Consider the following 22,474-nt stretch of genomic DNA (forward strand, 5'->3'; position numbering starts at 1 on the left):
TCTGTCCAAGGCACTCGAAAAATGTGGAAAATTAAAAAAAACGTTTTGAATTTTCCACATTTTTCGAGTGCCTTGGACAGATTCCTGTTGTTGTATTGTCTGTTTCAATAGTCGAACAACCACGTTCAGATGTTATTTGTGCTCAAAATATTTTTAGAAGACCGTATAACGCTTCACAAAGATTTTTTTAAATGTTTTTATTGTCATTCAATTAAACTGACCATGAAAACCACTTATAAAGCATATGTACTAATTTAAGTTAATTTCTTAGTTAATATTTGCTAACTTTGCAACTGGTTTGTTGTAACTTCAGTATACAACAAAAATCTTTTATACCATCATCATATGCCTTTCTGCATGTCTTTATATAGACTTCACAAATATGAATGTAAATGCTCATTGTGAATGTCCTGGCTCTGCGTGTGTTTCAGCTGTTCCAGAGACCCAATGCTCTGGCAGTCCAGCAGCTGACCGCAGCCCAGCAGCAGCAGTACGCGCTCGCCGCAGCCCAACAGCCACACATTGGTGAGTTTGACTGGAGCTCCGTCTGGATTAGCTTGTAGATGAAGTTTGTGTGCTTTATTTAACTTGGTGTGTTGTTGGTTGTGTGTAAGGTTTGGCTCCAGCTGCATTTGTACCGAATCCGTACATCATCAGCGCTGCTCCGCCCGGCACCGACCCGTATGCTGCAGGACTCGCTGCTGCCGCCACTCTAGGTGAGAAGCCATGGCTGAAAAGTCAGCAAGATGTATACCATGTCGTTTGGCTTATCCACTAGCTAAGTTGTGACGTATAGAAAACTGTTTCAAGCCACTACTCATTTAATTTGAGAAAATTTTGGATTATGACCACTTTTTAGTCATATCACACATTGAAGTGAATTTCCTGGTGTCATGGTGTACACAACAGTCTCTGGACTTGCTTATTTGAACTTTTTTTTTTTTAATTAATCACTTTCTGGCCATCAGATATTAGGCATGGATATATATATATATATATATATATATATATATATATATATATATATATATATATATATATATATATATATATATATATATATATATATATATATATATATATATGCAATCATGATTTTCGAAAATACTACATCCCGTTTAATATTACTATTTGATGAGCCTCCCAATATAGTTTGACGTAGTGCTTGTAAACGGATGCCGCTTTGCATGACGTCACAATTCATAAATACCAGTTATTATGCAAATATAAAAATGGATGTTTGAAATTATTGTTTTGGCAATACTGTCTTTTGCTGTCTTTGTTACACATGTTTTGTGTTTTAACTATAGTAATTACAGTTCATTATGCATAATTACATGCAACTAAACCTTACCTGCATTCTAACTCAAACCATATAGTGTATGTATATTCACACATAAAATCATTGAGTTGCATAACCAAAAATGGTTTCAAAAAAAGCCAAAGGAGAGTTTGCGTGTTACTTGTAGCATTGTGGGTGTTTTTTTTATCTGTTTAAGTAGAGCGACAACTGCTTTATTTCTAAGTGAATCAGTCATTTTAAGCTAAACTTTTCAATGGTTAATTAAACATGTTTTGGCAACACACTTTATCGGCGTGACACACGGCGCCTGCCTTGCGCGTAGTCATGCATTTATACTTCTGCCTGCTATTTGTGTTGCTCTGCAATAACACTTCAAAAATGCTAGCCGGCAGTAGGTTGTTACGTTTCTCTGTGTCGAGTTTCTTCGCTGGTGTTTTGTTTTTTCTAAGCGATAAATTAATGTATGTCGCTCAAACTTGAACCATATGTGTGTGCTTTATGCAGAAGGTTAAATCACCCTTTAAAGTAGTATTTTCTGACATAAAGCTTTTAAACTGTGAAGTAAATGCACATGAAATGTATACACCAGTATCAATATGCTAATATATATACACATTCCATTTAATATTTCAATTATTATTATTATTTTATTTTTTTGCAACTGAGCAATGACAGTTAATCATCCTAGAATGCACCTTAAGGCAATGTATTATTCTGTCAAATCTAAGCAAGTGTGTTTGCACTTAGTGAGGAGTGGTAAACCGATGCCCTTAATGGCCAATCACAGTCATATTTGTTGAGCTTTTGAACACAATGGCCAATCAGAGGGTTTAGAACGTGCTCCAATGACAACCCGTCGGCTATGTACAAACTTTGAGCCATGAAGTACAGCGATCGATTGATGCAGAAGTATAAATCAGACTTTACTTGCTGTGGCAGGATTGGTCTCTTGCTAAAGATGCCCAGCTGATCAGTCTGGAGTGAATGACAGGTGATGGGAACAGTTTAGACCGCATCCTCTGGTCTTGAGATTTCTCTGTAAGATTGAGGCAGGCTGCTTGGTTAAACCACACACACAAACACCCACCTGCTTTGATGCTCCTGAATCCGAGTACAAAGGCAGCGGAAGTGTCTGCGGTGTACATCAAAGCCTCTGAGTCTGCTCTGAAAACTGCTGCTTTGGCCCTTCATCTGCGATATGACGTGTGTGCGTGTCTTTCAGGCCCAGCGGTGATGCCCCCTCAGTACTATGGAGTGACTCCATGGGGAGTGTATCCTGCCAACCTGTTCCAGCAGCAGGCTGCCACGCCATCCAACTCGGCCAACCAGCAGTCAGCAGCGCAGAACCAGCAGAACCAACAGCAGGTGAGAGTTCAGCATGCAGAAGTAGATCAAAAGGCTCCTATTATGCGTTTTTTACACTTATTTTAGTGTTTAATGTTGCTGTCTGAGAGTCTGAAATATCTGCCAAGTCATCAAGCACCAAATGAAGTTCTCACATTTTCTGAACTCCCTTAAACATCATTGTCGTCCTGAGTTTTCTTCTGCAAACGAATACAGTATCCCTCATTTAAATGGTAGTGCATGAGACGCTGTTTCAGTGAGCTATTATTTTCTAATAAACATGACATTTTTTACTTGCGCTTATTCACCTAATTCTTCGCCGACGAGAGGGTGCAGCCATTTGAATATTTTTGGCTCGAGACTTCCCGTCTTGATCACTTGCATTCATTTTTATGCATTAAAAACTGCTCGTTTCGCTGTTTGATGTTGCAAACTGATATTTCCTTATTATATTATTCTACTTGGTCTATATAGTCAAGCAAACATTTGTTTGTAGAGCAAGTTGTTTAACCGTTTTTTTACCGTTTATTATTCCTAGTCATTTCTCCCAAAGGCGACTGAATCAGAAGTTCTAAAACAATCGCGAAAACAGGTGCACTTCAGCATTTTAGAATAAGGTCAATACAAGGTGTCTGTCGGGTCTTACAAATCTTTAAATGTCTTAAATCTCAAAAACTAAATTTTAGGCCGCAAGTCTTAAATTTGCTGAAACCTTGCGTTGTAGGTCTTAAATCTTTTTTTAAGCAGGTCTTAAGTTTCCTTAGTGATGTAACTATACATGAACAAACATTCCACCTCAATAGAATGTATTTTTATTGAGCGTAAATTTTTATTTTAACGCTATTTATCGTAATATTTGTTTAATTGTTTTCCATACTGATAAGGACACTGACCTGGACAGATATTTGTGCATACATTCAGTTAATTATAGTTTTTAAAATGTTTAAAACATTTCTTAAATTTATTTTTAAAGAAAGTCATGTTGAAAACAAGTGCATTTATTCAACTAGAGCTTGCTTTTAAATAGCTAAATTATGTAACTTTTTTATTAAGTAATTAGTTTTATTAGTATTTAATAATTAGTATTGTACTATTAAATGTATTAAATCATAATTTGTTCTATAGGTCAAATAATTTGTTGATGGGCCATTAGAAAAACTCTTGCGTTTAGCACTGTATGAGTCTAAAATTTCATTTATAATGGTCTTAATTTAAAGCCTTAAATTTAACTTGGTGAAACCTGCAGAAACTCTGTAATAACATGTAACTAATTTTATGATATATGTAACCACAAAACCAAAATCATAAGTGATCATTTTTGGGAATTGAGATTTATGCATTGTCTGAGAGCTGAATAAGCTTTTCATTGATTTATATTTGGTTAGGATAGGGCAGTATTTAGCTAAGCTACAACAGTGAAAATCTGGAGGGTTCAGATTAAATCAAAATACAGAGAAAATCAAATTAACAATGTCCAAATGAAGCTCTAAGCCAGGGGTCACCAAACCTGTTCCTGTGGCCGGTGTCCTACAGATTTTAGCTCCAACCCTAATCAAACACACCTGAACAAGCTAATCAAGGTCCTACTTGGTATACTTGAAACACCCAGGCAAGCATGTTGAGGGAAGTTGGAGCTAAACCCTGCCGGGACACCGGCCCTCCAGGGCCGAAATTGGTGACCCCTGCTCAAAGCAATGTACATTACTAATCAAAATTTTAATTTTGATAAATTTTACATTAAGAATTTACAGTAAATCTTCATGTAATATTACTTTCTATTATAATGATTTTTGGCATAATAAAAAAAAACAAACAAACAGAATTTTGACCCATGCTAATTTTTTTTTGGACATTGCCGTTACATTGAAAGTACTTTAAAGCACAAACACTGTGCACAGAAAACTGAGTATTTGGATAAACTCTTAAACTGACAAGTCTCCTTACTCTTAAAAACAAATGCAGATGTTTTGTTTCCTGAGTAACAGATGCGCAACCTGTAAAGGCGCCGCCCTTTTCTGGAAAGCAGCAGCTCATTTAAAAATGTTTTTAGTTTCACCCAAAGAAGGCCATTTACAGCAGAGTTTATAATCTAATCCATAAGGCATTTAGAGCTTAAATTTAAGAAACATTGTGAGCACACCCATGGCTTTTATTTCATCTTGTGTAAAAACCCTTGAGACTCACCATGATCTTTGACCTTTGTTCGTCACAGGTGATGCGTGCAGGTGGAAACCAGCGACCTCTCACTCCAAGTCAAGGACAGCAGGGTCAGCAGACGGAGCAGCTCGTAGCGGCAGCAGCTGTGAACTCGGCATTGGCTTTTGGGCAGGGTCTGGCAGCAGGTGTACCAGGTAAAGGACTCTAGAAACATCTTTTATCTCCGCTGTCTGGCAAGAGCTGAAGGTGAAAATATATTACACACACACACACAGTCACAGTTACCATAGTATATTTCTTTTTCTCCTATGGATGTCAAATACATTAGGTTTTTAAAAGTCTTCAGTATATAATTTTTTTATTTAAAAAAAACTCCGAGGTTTAGAACAATTGAAGGGTGAGAAATTTTGGGTGAACTTCTAGACTGTTACCCTAAAACTAAAATTTTCTTTATAGTGAGTGGCACATAGTGCACTATATAGGAGATAAATGATTTCAGACAGTGCAAATGTGCTTTCCAATTTTGGATTGCTGCTGTTTGTGCTGTCCGCTCTGGTACTATTTCTCCTTTACTAATTCTGCACTGAATGCTATAATTTAAAGGCCGGGACACACCAAGCAGACGCCAAACAACTAGTGTCGATGAAACTGTAATGAAAGACTCAGCATTGCTGTTCTAGACTGTGACGGTTATGAGTCAGATGTGCTTTAGCATACAGACACTGGCTGGCCAAGCAGTAATGGACTGAACACAGAGACTGAACAGCCCAACTTACGCAATGCGTGAAGTTGTGGAGCTGGTGCAAATACGAGCATCAGTTGTGTTTGTGTGTGCGTGCGCACCAGCTCTACATCCTCAACTTCACGCATTGGGTTAAAATAGGCTTTGCAGTCACCATGTTCTGTCCTTCCACTGTATTTGTTCAGCTCAGGGAAAGGAACCAACCCTGTGATGTCAGACACAGAAGTATTTCAAGATGGCGGCACCCAAGGTCTAAAATCTATAGAAAAACATGCCGTTTTTCTGCTTAATGATTACATTAATCGAGTTTGTTTAATATATTTTCATAAAAGAGGAATCCAATGTACAATTATGTAAACTGAGTGCTTCATTTCCCCTTTTAACAGCAACCCGTTGACACTGTCAACAAAGCTGGCTTGTTTGTGTTAATGTTCGACCAAGCTTTGTTTCTTCCGAGCTTATCTAAGTTCTGTTGCATGGTTGTGCTCCATTGATTTATTTAAAGAGCCATGAAGCCCTTCTCTTTCAGTTCAAGTCTACCTCAGAAATTTTTCAAAAAGTGCTTTGAGATGGGCGTTGAGCTCTGCGGGCAGAGGGGGTGTGGGTGTGGCTGACAGTGCAGGGGAAAAAGAGGAGTGAGCAACTGTGGTCAGTCTGCTCACAACATGAGAGACAAACCGTGGGGAGACGCATGATTTTATAGTTTACAAAGTTAAAATGCAAAGAAATTGACAGGAAATAATTTAATGTCCTGCTACATTTGTTATTCGTAATTTCATATACACAATCCCAATTTGTTATGTCATTATGATGATAATCATGTTTATATAAACACTATAAATAAGGAGGACTTCTGTTCTCAATCCCTGGGTCTGAATGCAAACAGTGGATAGCAGTGCAGCAGGTCTCTTGCCCTGTCTATAACCAGCCCTGCTGGTAATAAGAGGATTTTAAACTTGTGAAGACAGCAGAATAAATAAAGGCGATGTGTCTCAATAACGAACTATAAACTGTAACAAACTCAACTGATAAAAGTCTGCCATTCTCATACAGCTCTCCCTACAAAAATGCCTGTTGCAAACCAACAGCTTTGCTGTGTCTGCCCTGACAGCATCGCAGGGAAAAACATGCAACAAATCCTGTGGATCATGGAAACAAACACATACGACCAGTCTCACCCAGTCATTGGGTCTCCCAGCTTGGCAGGTCTGCTTTGCCTTCGGAAAGCACGTGCGCTCATGAATAATTAAGAAGCAGGCTCTTCTCATAGCATAAGTAAACCCTGCTATGAATAATAATGGGAAACAGATGCGTCATCACTCCACTTGCAGTTTTGTGCTACGCCACTGATTTTTATTTCTCCTCAAAAGTTATTAAACCTGCAAGATTACATTTTACCCACAATTATAGCTAACTGGTGCTAACATCGTCTCAAATCATGCTCAACATACACAAATCTGTTTAAATCTCTATGTACTCCAGGGTTTCTTGAACCTTTAACTACAACTGTTTATTAAGTTAAATGTCTTAAAATATTCTGAGAAGGTCTTACAAAGGTTTTGAAATTACCCTGTATATACCCTGTTTTTGTTTCAGGTGAAATTGCATCCTGCATTGAGCTAAGCTTTAAAGCCTGGTTTATACTTCTGCGTCAAGTTCCCAGCGTAACCAACGGCGCATGCAACGCGCGTAGCTGTGCATTTGTACTTCTGCACGCTGTCTCTGTTGGTCTGCATTAACACTTCCGAAACGCTAGTTGGCTGTCAGGTGTTAATGTGTCTATGTCAAGTTTCTTTGCTGCTGTTTTGTGCTTTCTGAACGCTTCCTGAATGTACAAGTGGCTCAAACTCGCTCATTTTGAGGCAGGAACCGGCGGACGTGCAACAACTTTAACTATGAGGTAAACACAAAACAAAACTTTCCATCCGGAGCTCCTTCACGAGACTCCACACTTGTAAACAATCACTCCATTATGCTCCCGCGTCTCTCGGTCCCGCCCTGACTCGTCAGCTATACCAAGCCGACTAATCACAGAGCTTGCGCTAAGCGTCGTTGCGACGTGTAGTCACATTTTTTGAGAGGTGCACGTCAGTGAAGCCGACGGCCATGGCGTAGGGCTATGCCTCAACGCCGTAGCATACGTGTGCGTTTGACGCAGTAGTATAAATCAGCCTTAATGCACTTAAGTGAACCTTTTAACAGATCAAGCTTTCACAGTTCACAATGTCTAATAAAGTCCCCTCTGTGGTATTTCAGGTTATCCAGTGTTGGCTCCTGCTGCATATTATGACCAGACAGGTGCACTTGTGGTGAATACAGGAGCTCGTGGAGGACCCGTTCGACTTATGGCCCCCGCATCAGTAATCATCAGCCCATCAGCCGCAGGTGCATGTATGAAAATGACTATCATTTCACACTCCTCATACCTTCATTCAATGTCAATTGGTATTTGAACATCTCATTCTTCTTCCCAGTGGCTGCTGCCGCCGCTTCAGCAGGAGGGGCGAATGCAGGTCTCGGTGGTGGAGCCAGCGGTGCGTTTCGTGCATTGAGTTCCCAGCAGGCTCCTGGGCAGCAAGGGAGCGGGGCTTTGGGAGGAAGCTCTTTTTATGGGAGCGGATCTCCGAGCTCCTCTTCACAGAGCTCCTCCCTGTTCTCCCAAGGCTCCGCTCAGCCGGGAAACACCTCACTCGGATTCAATGCCAACCCAACATCATCTCTCGGAGCCACGCTTGGAGCAGCACTCGGGGGTTTTGGCACGGCAGGTGTGTGTGATCTCAAGTGTAAAGTCAATATAGGGAGTTTTGAGCTGAAGGGATTAGCCTCTAGCAATATTAAAATTAGCATTAAATCAGAAATTAATGTGTTTGCATTTTGTTTGCCCATTACAAGCCAGTTTTTATTTCCAGTACATTTTATTCCAGGGTTAGGTCAATACCTTCAGGATTTTGCTAATTTTATTATAAAAAAAAACAATTAAATTCAAAATCTAGCAAACTCCACAAAGTTTTGCGGATCATAATGACTTAATGACTCTTAAACTGTTAGGATCCTGGTGGCAAGTTTCTGTCTTGATGATTGTGGAGTTGAGTCAGTCATTTTAATGACTGATTCAAGCAGAAACAAAACATGTCTATGAATAGATCATTGAAGCATTTGTTTTACTCATTTGTTCTAGAGTGAAACTTTCTTTTGTTGGCAAAACAGAAAAAAGAACAGATAATACTGTCTAAAATAAGTCACTCAATTGGTCAACTTGTTTTTTAAAGTGTTGACCGATAATGTATTTCTGATGACAATCTCATGCTGAATTTTCAGATCAATTACTTTACTGCATGTGATTATTACTCTTAATCATATTTTATAAAAAAAATGAATTGCATTTAAGGATACAATTTTATATATATTCTAACTGTATTGATAGTAATACTTTAATAGGCACTTGAAATTATTTTTAACCAGATGTCTTTCAGACCAGTGTCATCCGTTCTGGTTTTTAAAATCAGTGCATTCCAGCCTTAAGTGAACGTCAGAGAGCACTACACTATAGGAGCACACCACAAAAATCTCTGATGTTTTAGGTTGATGAATCAGATTTAACATTCATTTGTTTCTCACTTTGGCTTCTTGTATATTTAATGTGTGATAATTTTTTTTTGAAGTGGCTAATTCCAGTTCCAGCGGGTCTCGTCGGGATTCTCTGACGGGCAGCTCTGATCTGTACAAGCGGACAGCCAGCAGCCTCACTCCTATTGGCCATGGAGCCTTTTACAACGGCCTCAGCTTTAGCTCCTCCCCTGGTCCGGTTGGCATGCCGCTTCCAAACCAAGGCCCCTCCCACTCTCTCACCCCACCACCCTCGCTCTCAACTCATGGATCCTCAAGCAGTCTTAATCTTGGTGAGGTTACAGCATCTACAATTCAGCTATAGATGCACTGATCTTGAATTTTGGTGATTTCTCAATCTTATATATGTTATTAAACTATTAGAATTACCATGTCTACTAGGGCTGGGCGGTATATCGGGTTCTAGGGATATATCAATATGATTCTCCAACGTGACGCGGTATTATCCAATATCGTTCATATCGATATGTTTTGAGGCCACGTGCGCATTCTGCGCAAAACAGACCAAGTTAGCATGCAAGCTCTAATTGCACAAATGTGCGCTTGTGCAAATGAATGATTAACTCAATGAGTCATACAAAAAAATTGTTCAAAATTAATGAATCGTTCAAGAACAACCCATCACTGATGCGATATGGAGGAACATGCAGTGAAGAACGTCACACAGTGCCTGCAGCTGTCACAGCGGTTTATCAGAAACCTTTAATCAAACATTTCATTCAATTGACACCAAGAATGAACATAGATGCCTTGTCAAATTGACAAGCAGAACCTAAATGTGTTCAAAAGAATTAAAAACGACAAAATGGGAGGAATTTAAACCTCATTTCGTAACAGATACCACCTCATATTTACTGATTATAAGTTCAGGATTTATTACACGATGGTCTCTTTACATTTTCATTATAACACATTGTAGCTCTGTTACAATGACTGTTTACATTAAATGCATATCCAGCATTTCATCACAGTACTCTGAAACAATTTCTTCTCATATCTATAGTCTATTCGTTTTCATTTTCTTATTTAATATTTAGTAAAACAAGTTTAGTCAAAACAAAAAAAATGTGTAGGATTTTTTACATGGAGTGAAAGACTTCTCTTTGGATATATTTGATATGTGCACTGTTTAATAATTGTGCACAACAGTTTTAAGCAGGAGAAAAACCTGTACTGTGTTTTATTTATCAAAGATTTTGTGCAGCTGTTATTTTTTGTGCAGCTGTTTATTTGTAAACAGGAAGGGAAAACCCCTGTGTTTGAATTATATTTTGCTCAATTTTATTAATAATGTTTTAATAAAGGCTTTTACTCTCAAGTAGCCATTTATGGGAACATTCCGGATTTATATCGTATACAGACATTAAAATTGACTGTATACGATATACAGACTTTTAAAATATACCCGGATATGATATTTTGGCCATATCACCCAGCCCTATAACCTACAGAAGATAGGTTTTAATAGTTACATAAAAAAAGCAACTTACAAATAAACAACATGCAAATAAAAAGCCAGTTAACATTAAATTAAACAAATGAATAAGCATTTTAAAAAATGATATAGTTGTTAGACTGTTGCACTTTTTGTGTTGCCAGTATGCTCGTGTTTGTATAGTTTCTTTTGGTGTGTGCAATGTTTGTATGTTTATAACCACCTCTGAGGATAGTGGGGGTCACGAGTCACTGGAATTGTTATTTTGGGGGTCACGGGCTGAAAAGTTTGGGAAACCTAAAATAGACCACACACGTTTACGCCAATTCAATAGATAAACTTTTAAATCTAATTTTCATTGATGAATCTAACACTCCTGCAAAATTAGTTTTTAGTTGATCACCTAAAAAGAATATATATGGTGTTTATATATAATAATAATAATAATAATATGTCCAAACACAAAACTAATGCGTGCAGTCTTTTTAATTTAATGTCGAAAGCTTGACTGAAATGACACCAAAAATTCAGTTGCTGGTAACTTGTTTAGAACAAGAAAATAACAGACCTTTTTCTAGTGGGTTGATTCCTGCATCATAAACTGTATCTACTCATCAGACATCAATATATTGACTCTAGCTCCTCCCCCTCAGGTGGACTGACCAATGGCAGTGGGCGCTTCATCTCAGCAGCTCCTGGAGCGGAGGCGAAGTACCGCAGCGCCACCACCGGCTCGTCTCTCTTCAGTCCCAGCAGTCAGCTCTTCCCCTCGTCACGGCTGCGCTACGGGATGTCTGACGTGATGCCGTCGGGACGCAGCCGTCTGCTGGAGGACTTCAGAAACAACCGCTACCCCAACCTGCAGCTGAGAGAGATCGCAGGACACGTCATGGAGTTCTCTCAGGACCAGCACGGCTCCAGGTAACACAGGATCCTGATTTAGACACCATGTAAAGTTTCAGCATTGATATTGCAATGTACACATCTACAATTGATAGTTATCATATGACGTCACACTGTAAGGGGTGCGCCCCTGCTGGCGGCCAATCATTACTATTGTCTTTGCTCTTTTCTATTTATGTTTGCCTGTAATTTATTATATTTTTTGCATAAACGGATCATGCATAAATTTCAGTTTTCAAAAATGAACACTTATTACTATGGTTTTCTGGTCCAGGGTAGGGTTGTAACGGTATGAATTTTTCACGGTATGATAATCGTCTAAAACAATACCACGGTTTGACGGTTTCGCGGTATACGGTATTTTACAAATGTTACAAAATAATAGAACAGTGAAGCAAATTTGACTTTTTCCAAATAATATATTTTTAGTTCCTATAAACAACACCACTTACAATGAACAAATAAAAATAAGAAAATAATAAATAATGTGTCAAAGTCCAAATAAAGTCCAAATAAACATGGTGCAAATCCTCAGTAAAAAATAGATATAAATATTTACTATACTATAAATAGTTACATAACGAAACTAGATTCAATATGGAACATCCTTAGGTTTTATGTGCCAGCATGGATATGGTTGTCTATCGATATGGATTTGGATATGGTTGTCTGCAATGCAGACAAACAGCTGCATCTTCATTTGCGTCTTTTGAAAACAGCAAGAGCAGCAGTTCGTCTTTGCTGTGTCACTGTTTTGTCATGTTTCTGTGCTGCTGTGCATGCAAAAGTACTTATTATGAGAATTATTTTATGAAAAACTTTTTTTTTTTGCGTTTTATTTAGCTGCGCATAAATGTATGCCTATCTCTCATTCCGTGTTGTTCAAAAAGCTTGGTCCACAAACAAAAGTGAAACCTATGCTTATTGGTTGTGATATAGCGAGTTTGAACCAATCTGGGCATGGAGGAGGGACAATGCATCAATGTATCATGTCTGATTTGTCCGGAGACACAGTGACGAGCGTTTCTTTGTCAAATCAGCGTTGTCAAATGTTGATGACATAACCGCACTGATTCCGGAGCCTCTGAAAGTCCGCTGTTAAGTGATACAGCACTGGAAAGCTGAGGTTCTATTCTTTATGCCAATCTTTGAATTGTATGAATCGGATCAGCGGATCAAAAGTTATTAAACATTTAAGAGCAATACTTATTTTTAGCCGCGGGCGGCTGTCTCGGTCTTTAAGGGTTAAAACCGTTGATATGCAATTGTTCATGGTATGATAATCGTGCACGTTCAAATCGTGGTAAACCGTCATACCGGTATATTGTTACAACCCTAGTCCAGGGTCACATATATCATAATATTGGTCAAATGTTAACAGCTGAGGAACACCAAATACATTGTTTCTCCTGGGAACTAGTGTCTCATAAAACACTCCCTTACAAAATCACCCCAGCTATTCAGTTGTTGGAGTTTCATTCATACAGCAATATATATTGCAGAAAAACAATGTTAGGTTTTTCCAGCATCAATAAAGTCAATGAGGGAAGGGGTCAATAAAATGTGTAAAACAGTTGTTTGGTTGTTTGCAGGTTTATTCAGCTGAAATTGGAGAGAGCAAGTCCTGCAGAGCGTCAGCTGGTCTTCAATGAGATCCTGCAGGCCGCCTACCAGCTCATGGTTGATGTGTTTGGAAATTATGTCATCCAGAAGTTCTTTGAGGTAAGAAAGAGTTTGTTATTTGTTGCATGTTCTGTTAGGGGTCTAATGAACCACTTTTTGGATGTTTTTTTTATTTTATTGTTTGGTGTTTTTTTTTTTTTTTTTAAGTTGCAGTTTGGCATGTTTTTGGTGCAGCAGGTGGTTTAATAGAAAACACGACTTTTTTTTTTCTTTTTCTGAGCAGTTTAAAGTGTTCAAATGAATTCAGCTATGCTTGCTGTTTTGTTAAGTATGATAAAATCTCTTTCTGCTAAAGTTGAACCGTAATACTTTAAATGTGTTAAACATATTTAAACAATATTAAATGTTAGCATTAGTCCAAACACTAACATTTAAATTGCTGATAGTTTTCTTGAAATATTAATGTAACTGTGTTTGCACTTAAAGCAGTTTTCACAGCAATGCGTCAATGTAATTATTAAATTAAATGTGTAAGTAGAGATTAAAATAAATCCAGTAAACACAGAAAAGCAGAATTTCTTTTCATTGACATTAAGATCACTTAATTCTCAGTTTTTTCTGATTAGTATTTATTAGGTATGGTTTTACCTTAATTATTTAATAATAATTAAGGTAAACCCACATTAATTATTTAATAATTTTGTTAATATTTGTTTTAGGGCTGCACAATACATAGCAAACTTATAGTTATCGTGATAATAGTTTCTGTAATATGTATATCGCAGACATGTGTTATGTCTGAATTACATTTATTTTATACATTGGTTGTTTATCTAAATTTGACCGATCAGATGGGGCCTTGCTGTCTTTATCCTGGCCTCCCCATTATTTGCTGTTCTATTGGCTGGAGTGACCCAAAGGTCAACCCTGTGCTGGAAAAAATACTCATAAAGACGACAGCCAATCAGAGTCAGAATATCTGCTGGAGCTTTTACTCATTCAGTGTTTTAAAGACTAAACTCTTGCATCTTGACAAAGTTTTTCAGTCTGAATTAGAATTAATTAGATCTGAAAAATCTTTTAACTGTTTATTTTAATATCAACTATATTGTAAATGCATAAGTATAAATAAGCAGTTTCCTAAATGTCCTTGTCACTTTTGATCAATTAATACTTTCTATATAAAAATATTTGTATAGAAAACATTCCTTTCTTTGTTATCTTGGGACCCTGATAATTATTATTATTCCCCCTTCCCAAGAACCAAAGTTACAGGGCAAGTTAAGATCTGAATAACTGAACTGTAGTTTAAAAATAGTCAAATATTTGCAGTCTTGTCAAATTCAGTGTTTCCTCTTCAATGGACAGCACTGGCCAAAATGGCTGCAACAGTGAACAAGTAGACTTCAGGACCTACCTTCACATAGAATGAATACCAGGGACATACAAGTCTGCTTACATGCAGTTTTGAGAAGTGCATGATCATCCACTGACCTCTGGAGAAAGGTTATTATAGTTTTCCATTTATAAGTACATTTCAAATTAATTTGTTCATTTTGTTTTTAGCATTGTTAGTTGTAGTTTCTTTTATTTTGTAAACATCTATATTATATCATTAAATAAAAAAAAACATGGCTAATCAAAATAGCATTTTTCTGTTTTAGTAAATAATATCATTATCACGATAATCAAAACCAATATCGCATATTTTTCAGCATCATGCAGCCCTACTTTGTCTTTTTTCTATGGTATGAATTTCAAATAAAATTGACTTTCAGAGCATCTGTTTTAGAGAATTACAATCAGAATAAGTTGTTTTCATTTGTTATGATCGAAAAAATTAAGGTTATTATACCAAGTATTTATTTTTAATCAACTACAATCTTGCTTGATTGTTTCCAGTATGGTTAAAGTTAACTTCTCAAATAAAATCATCATTTAGTCCATGTTTATTCCAGAGAATAATCGATCAGAATAAGATTTGTTTTCATTTAGCTTAAACAAAATCAAGGTTCCTCCACCAAATATAAATTTTTTAATGTTTTTATCACTTAAGTTTAAATATTGGTGTTGGTTATCTAAAATTTAATGTATACTAGGGGTGGGACAAAAAAACAACATACCGACCTATCATGATATTTTTGACCGTGATGCAATATCTACGCTGGCGCCAAGTGTCAATATTTATCTAAACATGCAAAAGATCTAAATGAATGGATCAGTCTTACTGACTGCAGCAGTTTACTGCATCTATTAATGGGGGATAAACATCACATCAGAGATACACCAGTGTCATTTAAACCACTGACAGATGAGCCATTGCAATCATGAAAATTTATTGCTATATGGATACTTCTGTTAAAGCTGGACCAAGTTATTTGTGTTTCAGACATCCAGCTCTCCACACAGGCACGCTTTCAGTTCACTAGATCGCTCATGGTCAGTGCTGTGAGACATCATACAGGAATATGTGCTCAAACTATTGCCTTCCGCCAAAAGTTATATTAGATAAAGGTATCAACAGGGCATGAACATATCCCTTGAATGGCCTTGTGTTTATTTAACCATTCTGCTGCTCTGACTAATTTAGAGACGTACCCTTTTCAGTCACTGCTCTCTGCACGTTTGATAGCTGAGTGCTTTGTTGCATTTTCAAACAAATGTGCTGGTTATAAAAGAAATGCATCTTATAACTTTTTGATGTATTTTCTTATCATTTATTTAGAAATACTGTGTGATATATAAATTAATTTCCAGTGATGCATCAACATTGGGCACAAAATATAATGATATTGAATCATGAGTTAACCTGTTTCCCACCCCTATTGTATGCATATCTGTAATCTCTAATAAACAGCATAAAGCAACCCTGTGTATATTGTGCCGTTGATCAGAAATGCAGATTAATTGTAGCGGGTTTCAAACTGGATGAAATGAGGAGTGTCTGCTAAAAGCCTCTTGATGATGTGTTTAGTTTGGCAGTCTGGACCAGAAGCTGGCGCTGGCCGAGCGGATTCGTGGTCATGTGTTATCCCTGGCGCTGCAGATGTACGGCTGCAGAGTCATTCAGAAAGCCCTGGAGTTCATCCCCTCCGACCAGCAAGTCATTGTAGGTTTATAAAGCCTGTGTGTTCATGTTATCATCATTAACAAGTCGCTTCGCAGAGCTCATGATCTGAATGTTTGTGGTTTGCAGAATGAGATGGTTCGGGAGCTCGACGGACACGTGTTAAAGTGTGTGAAGGATCAAAACGGCAATCATGTGGTGCAGAAATGCATTGAGTGTGTTCAGCCTCATGCTCTTCAGTTCATCATTGATGCCTTCAAAGGACAGGTGGGCCTCTGTTGAAGTGTGTGTATGTGTGTGTGAGAAGGTGTAAACTGGGAAGCTGTAATTTATTTATGGAGGTCCTGATTTTTTAAAAGGATGTCCGCAGCACAGAGTCTTGTCTTAAAAAGGAAAATGTGCATTGCTAATGGGAATGTAAACCTGTATATAATGTATAACTAATATGTTAGACCAGGGGTGTGCAAACATGGTCCTGGAGGGCCGGTTTCTTGGAGAGTTTAGCTCCAACCCTAATAAAACACACCTGAACCAGCTTATCAAGCTCTTACTAGACATACTAGAAACTAGACACCGGCCCTCCAGGACCGAGTTTGTACACCTCTTTGTTAGACAGCGCCTACAGGGTTTTGTAAGTCCAGTGGCTCTTTAGATTAAAAAAAAAAAAAAAAAAGATTTTTGTGTATTTTCACAGCCAAATTACATATTTAATTTTTTTTTTTTAAGCAACAACCTTTTAGTCCATACAATAAGAACAAAAAAGTCCCTGCAAAATTCTGGAGGGACTGATTATTAAATCATAAAAATATATCAATTTAATATGTAAATTTAAGTGTTTGTGTACAAAAAAAAGTCAAGCACAAATTAAAGCAACAATAAAAGTGTTTATCAGTCAGCACCAATGGTGTAGTGGTTAGCGCTTCGACACATGCACTCCGGTGCTCAAGGTGACCAGAGTTTGATTCCTGGCTTGAGGTTCTATGCAGATCCTTCCCCTCTCTCTGCTCAACATGCTTTCCTGTCAATACTCTACTACTGTTCTAGCCATTAAGGGTGAAAACCCTGAAAAATAATTATAAAAAAGTATTATCTTATTCATAGTACATTTATTTAATTTTTATTTTATCATTTTGAATGTTTATTTGATTATTACATTTTTAAATACAGCAAAGGGAGCAGTATAACTATTTAAAATAAATACAAGTTTTCATTAGCAGCATTTGTTGTTTGCAACATTTGGTTTAAATATAATTTGTATTGTTACTGTCTCATTTGACCAGTTTAATCCATCCTTTCGGCATAAAAGTAATCATTTCTTTGCAAACAAAAATCTTGAGAAACCTGATCTTTTGAGAAACCTGATCTTTTTGATTGGATCCTTGTTTTTCCCCTAAGAACCAAAGTTGCAGGGCAAGTTAAAATCAGAGTAACTAAACAGTCTTGCAGTCTTGTCAAATTCAGTGTTTCCTCTTCAATGGACCGCACTGGCCAAAATGGCTGCAACAGTAAACAAGTAGACTTCAGGACCTACATTCACATAGAATGAATACTGGGGACATACAAGTCTGCTTACATGCAGTTTCGAGAAGTGTACGATCAACCACTGATCTCTGGAGAAAGGTTATTATAGTTTTGCATTTAAAAGTTACATTTGCTGTACATTTCAATTTAGTTTTAGCTCATTTCTGTTTCTGTATATTTTGGTTTTAGTCCTGCTAGTTTATCAGAGTTAAACGCGAGTGGACCTGAGCAAACTGTGGTGTTTGCATAGCTTACATTAACTTTTGTGCAAAACTCTTAGTTGTATCTAAAAAAAAAAAAAAGCCCATACAAATACAACAAATAAAAGTTGAAATTATAAAGAACTCTGGCAATATTCTTTCTATTAAAGATTATAATGTATTAGTGATTATATTGTGTAGTGTAGGGGTCGAACACAATTTTATAAAATATAAATAATCAAAACTTTCATAATCAAAGACAAATTATTTTATATAAACAATCTTGCACTTGAGTGATGTGTTTGTCAAAAGACAAAGTTTGTCTGTTTCCTTGCTGTAGGGCTGCATGAAGTTGGAAAATTTGACATTGCAATATTTTTTTTCTCTGATTCTATATATATATATATATATATATATATATATATATATATATATATATATATATATATATACAATACAAATTCACCAGATGCATATCTCTATATCTCTATTTGGAAAGTCATTCAATTTGATTGCAATGGTTTTGTAGGGGAGTGAAATATAAATATCTTATAATATACATATAATAAAACACAGACTTAAACACAGTGGAGCAAATAATATAGTTAAATAAACAGTGCTTGGTTTTCTGGGGAGAGTCTAACTTTGTTCAGGTACAGAAATTGAATAATAAAGTGTAAAATAACACTGTAAAGTCTTCATGTCAATAACTCCATTTTTATCTTCATAACTTCTATACAATTATTTAAACTCCTTAAAAACATGCAGATATTAAACTTTCTATTGAATCCATATTAATTCTATTTTCTATATGAATTTAAGGTTTGTTATATTTAAATTCGGCAGTGTTTTTACTCATGGTTTCTGGTCAATCAATAATCTTAATGCTGTAGATCCTGAAATGTGACTATAAGGGGTATCAAAATTAATTGTTTCTTTGGTGCACCGCGATGCAGACGCGGACAATTCGGTATCGATTCAGTAATAATCACAACCAGTTATTATGTACTGTCGTCATTTATCTTCTATGCGCTATGTTGCGAGGGAGGTGAGCGTGGGTATTTACAATACTCTGCCAGCCTGTGGCATAGGCAGTATAGGCAAATGCTAAGGGCGCTGTACATCCAGGGGGGCGCCAGACATAAGCGTTAAGTTAGTTTTGTTTTTGATATTACAGGCACATTCAGTTATAGCAGCAATAACTCAAAAACCCCTTACCCGAAAAAGATCTGAAGTGTGTGTTCTACAAAAAGACAACGCTGGTTATGTTTCACAGCTGTCTTCTACTTTTTCATTTCTTTTTTTTTTTTTTTTCTCGCTCGACATTACGACTACTGCTCCATTAAAGCCCTATCAATATGTGTTTATCTCCCATCTAAACGCATATTGCGAGGGCTTAAGTGTGTGTGTGTGTTTGTTTGGTGCTGTCTATGTTTGTGTATGTGTGTGAATGAGAGACAGTGTGGTGTTGTGTGTCTGTGTGTTTATACAGACAGCTTGTTATAGCCTCCCCCCAAAATATAACACTGTGTATGGAAATCATTGTCAATGCACTATGATGCACCGAGATATCGAATTGAACCGAATTGATGGCATGATAATCATAACCGAACCATGAGACCAGTATAGGTTCACAACTCCAGTGACTATTGCAAATTCACAAGTTGTGATATTGATGCTGAACGTTATAATATGCAGCCTTGCCTTGCAATATCACAAATGGTATCGAATATTGCTGTTTTCCTTAGTATCATATCAAAGCTAGAAATCCCAGTATTGTGGCAATAGCCTGGAGCGGCATAGTTTGAAGATGTTTTTTGCGCCTGCCATTTTGACTTTGTAACTTCATAACGAACTCGAATGACGGAAGGCTGAATCTCTTTCCTGATTTGCGCTTTTCAAACACAGATTTGAATGCAGCGATTCGAAGGATTAATAAACATTAGCAAATCACCATCATTTATAATTTGTTGCTTGGGGGTTGAGAGGGTGTTGATTTTAATGATTAATCGTGCAGCTTATATTGAATGCATTAATACAGGCTACACAAGTTGTGACAAATCACATTTAATAACCTAAGAAGCCCACCACATCCTCTATAACCCACCATAACTTCCGTCATCATATTTTACAGGAAACCCTAAATGCTTTCATGCATGTGATTGGAATGACGCAATAGGCGATCTCTCTGTGATCATTACAAATTTAGGATTAGTCTACCAGTAAAAAAAAGTATTAATCCGCGGGTCATGTGTGTTCCAAACTGTGCGTTGTGATCTGTACGAATGACGGATCAACCGTGATCCATCACACCCCCTAATGATCACAATTGGCACCCTTTGTTTAGTCACAAGATGTTTAATGTCAGTGAAAAGTGTCCAGGTGTGCGCAGATTTTTTATTTTAGCTTTGGTTTGCTAAACTAACCTTAGTCTTGAGTGGCATGTTTTAAAGTATATTTAAAACCCTCTCTCTCGAGTGTATGTTTAACTAATAACTGTGTATGTGTGTGTGTGTATGTTGTGCAGGTGTTTGCTCTGTCCACACACCCATATGGCTGTCGGGTGATCCAGCGTATTCTGGAGCACTGCCTGCCCGAGCAGACTTTATCCATCCTGGAGGAAATCCATCAGCACACCGAGCAGCTGGTGCAGGTAATGGATGACCCAGCGCTTTATCTGCTCTAACCCAGGGTCTCGTGCATCCCTCTCATCCAGACCTCTGCTCTTCTGCTTCCCGTATAGGATCAGTATGGGAATTATGTAATCCAGCACGTGTTGGAGCACGGCCGCGCTGAGGACAAGAGCAAGATTGTATCTGAAATCCGAGGAAATGTTTTGGGGCTCAGCCAGCATAAGTTTGCCAGGTGCGCACGGAGCGTTCATGCATGCTTGATAAACCGCCACACAAAGGCCAGCAGGCAGGAAGACTCCACTGATACCTGAAGTATACTTTGGTTTTTATGTGCAGGTCAGGTATGCACGTGTACTGGGTGAGAGAATTCAAAGATAGACGCGAAGATGTTTTCATAAGTTGTAGAGAATTAGAACAGACATCTGAACGAAGAGTCTTTCTGTGGTGGTGCTTTTATTTTATTCTTTTATTATTTTGTAGGTTTGAGGTTTATTCAATTTCCAGCCATAGCAAGATTGAATTATTGCAGAAATTACTATTTATTTATATATAGATTTTTTTTTTACATATAAATAAAATAACAAAAAGTAAATAATGAAATATGAATTTTAAAGTAAACAAATAATAAATAAATAAATAAATAAATAAGCTTAATTTAGGTGTTGTGTTATGTCCACATGCCTTCTCATTGAACTTCTTGTGTTTTGTGTATAAGCTTGGTCAGTGTGCATAAGCAAATGGGTTGTCGCAATGCAAACTTTTTTTAATTTACATGACTTTTCAGGACTCAAAATTAAGGATTTACCAAATTTATCTCTGACCACACCTAGTATTTCTTAGCCACAATGTTTTAATGTGTTAAAACAAGGAAATTTTAGCTTTATAGGTGCACTTTGTAGTCCAACAAAACTTTTCTTTAAAAAAAACATTACATTTAAAAAAGATTTACTGTCATGTATCTAAAATATGCAACTGTCCTGGCTAAAAGTCCCAGATCACCAATTAACTACACATAAAAGGGGAGTAATCTCCCATTAACACACAGTTATTGTAAAAAAATATAATTAAACCATATTAACAAAAATAACTGCAAGCAAAAGAAAGCAGGTGATGCATAGCGTGTTTGATAATGAAAGGATGATCACGCATCCAGTCTATTTCAAAGGGAACTGATCGCACCAGTTGCGCTTCCTCTAGGCACGGTTGCTTCAAGTAAACGGGAGCACGCGCTATATATTAATATTTATTAAAAAAAAAAATTATATTATATTTTGAACACAGGCCTAAGGCTAAATAGGAATAAACTGCTTTTTTGTAAGTTTTATTTATTAAATTTTTTCAGACATGTCAGTTTATACTGGCACAATTTTTAATGCTATTTTAATGTTATTTATTTTACTCCATTTTTATTTTGATTGGAGATGATGGTTGTCGTTTCAAAAGAATTATGTATTTGGACAGATGAGAATGAATCAAGAAAAGGTTAAATATACATATTCACCTCTTCTAGGTTATGTTAATAACACAATGAAATAAAAGATGAAGAAAAGAAAAAAGCTAAATCAAGTGGTGTTACTAATAGTAATTCCTTATTATATTTGTGTCTGTTGTAAAACAACAAAAACTCTTCACATTGTGCCACAGAGGTTACATTAGTGCATTTATTTGGCATCCACTATTGTCAGTGTGGTTGTGATTTATTAGTTTGCTGCAAACAGCTTGCTGAAATTCAGTTTGAGCAAAATATTTCAGCGAAGATTGCTGAACTCCTGCTTATTTGATTTAAGCTCATCTGTGCTTTCTTCTCCTGTACTTTGGAGACAGAACCTGAGATTGAAAAGCATGAAAGCTTGCAATGCTCTATATTTACTATAGACATTATACTTAGTTTTATTTTACAAGATATAAAGATACTTTGA

At 36.9% G+C, this 22,474-nt stretch overlaps 1 protein-coding gene and 2 non-coding genes across 3 annotated transcripts in view; all 3 read left to right on the forward strand.

Annotated features, from left to right (window-relative positions):
- pum1 (pumilio RNA-binding family member 1) overlaps positions 1-22,474 on the forward strand; it is a 53,102-nt gene that overhangs the window by 25,704 nt on the left and 4,924 nt on the right. The window contains 13 exon segments of the mRNA NM_001277119.2: positions 432-525; positions 615-716; positions 2,526-2,668; positions 4,860-4,998; positions 7,803-7,931; positions 8,021-8,311; positions 9,209-9,445; positions 11,262-11,529; positions 13,104-13,233; positions 16,109-16,243; positions 16,331-16,468; positions 20,450-20,575; positions 20,666-20,787. Of these exon segments, the coding sequence (NP_001264048.1) occupies positions 432-525; positions 615-716; positions 2,526-2,668; positions 4,860-4,998; positions 7,803-7,931; positions 8,021-8,311; positions 9,209-9,445; positions 11,262-11,529; positions 13,104-13,233; positions 16,109-16,243; positions 16,331-16,468; positions 20,450-20,575; positions 20,666-20,787 (2,054 nt within the window).
- LOC137488577 (small nucleolar RNA SNORA5) lies at positions 14,462-14,597 on the forward strand. The gene has a single exon (XR_015517376.1). It is a non-coding gene; the product is annotated as a small nucleolar RNA SNORA5 (small nucleolar RNA).
- On the forward strand, positions 17,643-17,778 carry LOC137488576 (small nucleolar RNA SNORA5). The gene has a single exon (XR_015517375.1). It is a non-coding gene; the product is annotated as a small nucleolar RNA SNORA5 (small nucleolar RNA).

Source organism: Danio rerio, chromosome 19 (genome assembly GCF_052040795.2).
Source record: "Danio rerio strain M-AB ecotype USA chromosome 19, GRCz13ab, whole genome shotgun sequence".
Classification (NCBI taxonomy): Eukaryota; Metazoa; Chordata; class Actinopteri; order Cypriniformes; family Danionidae; genus Danio; species Danio rerio.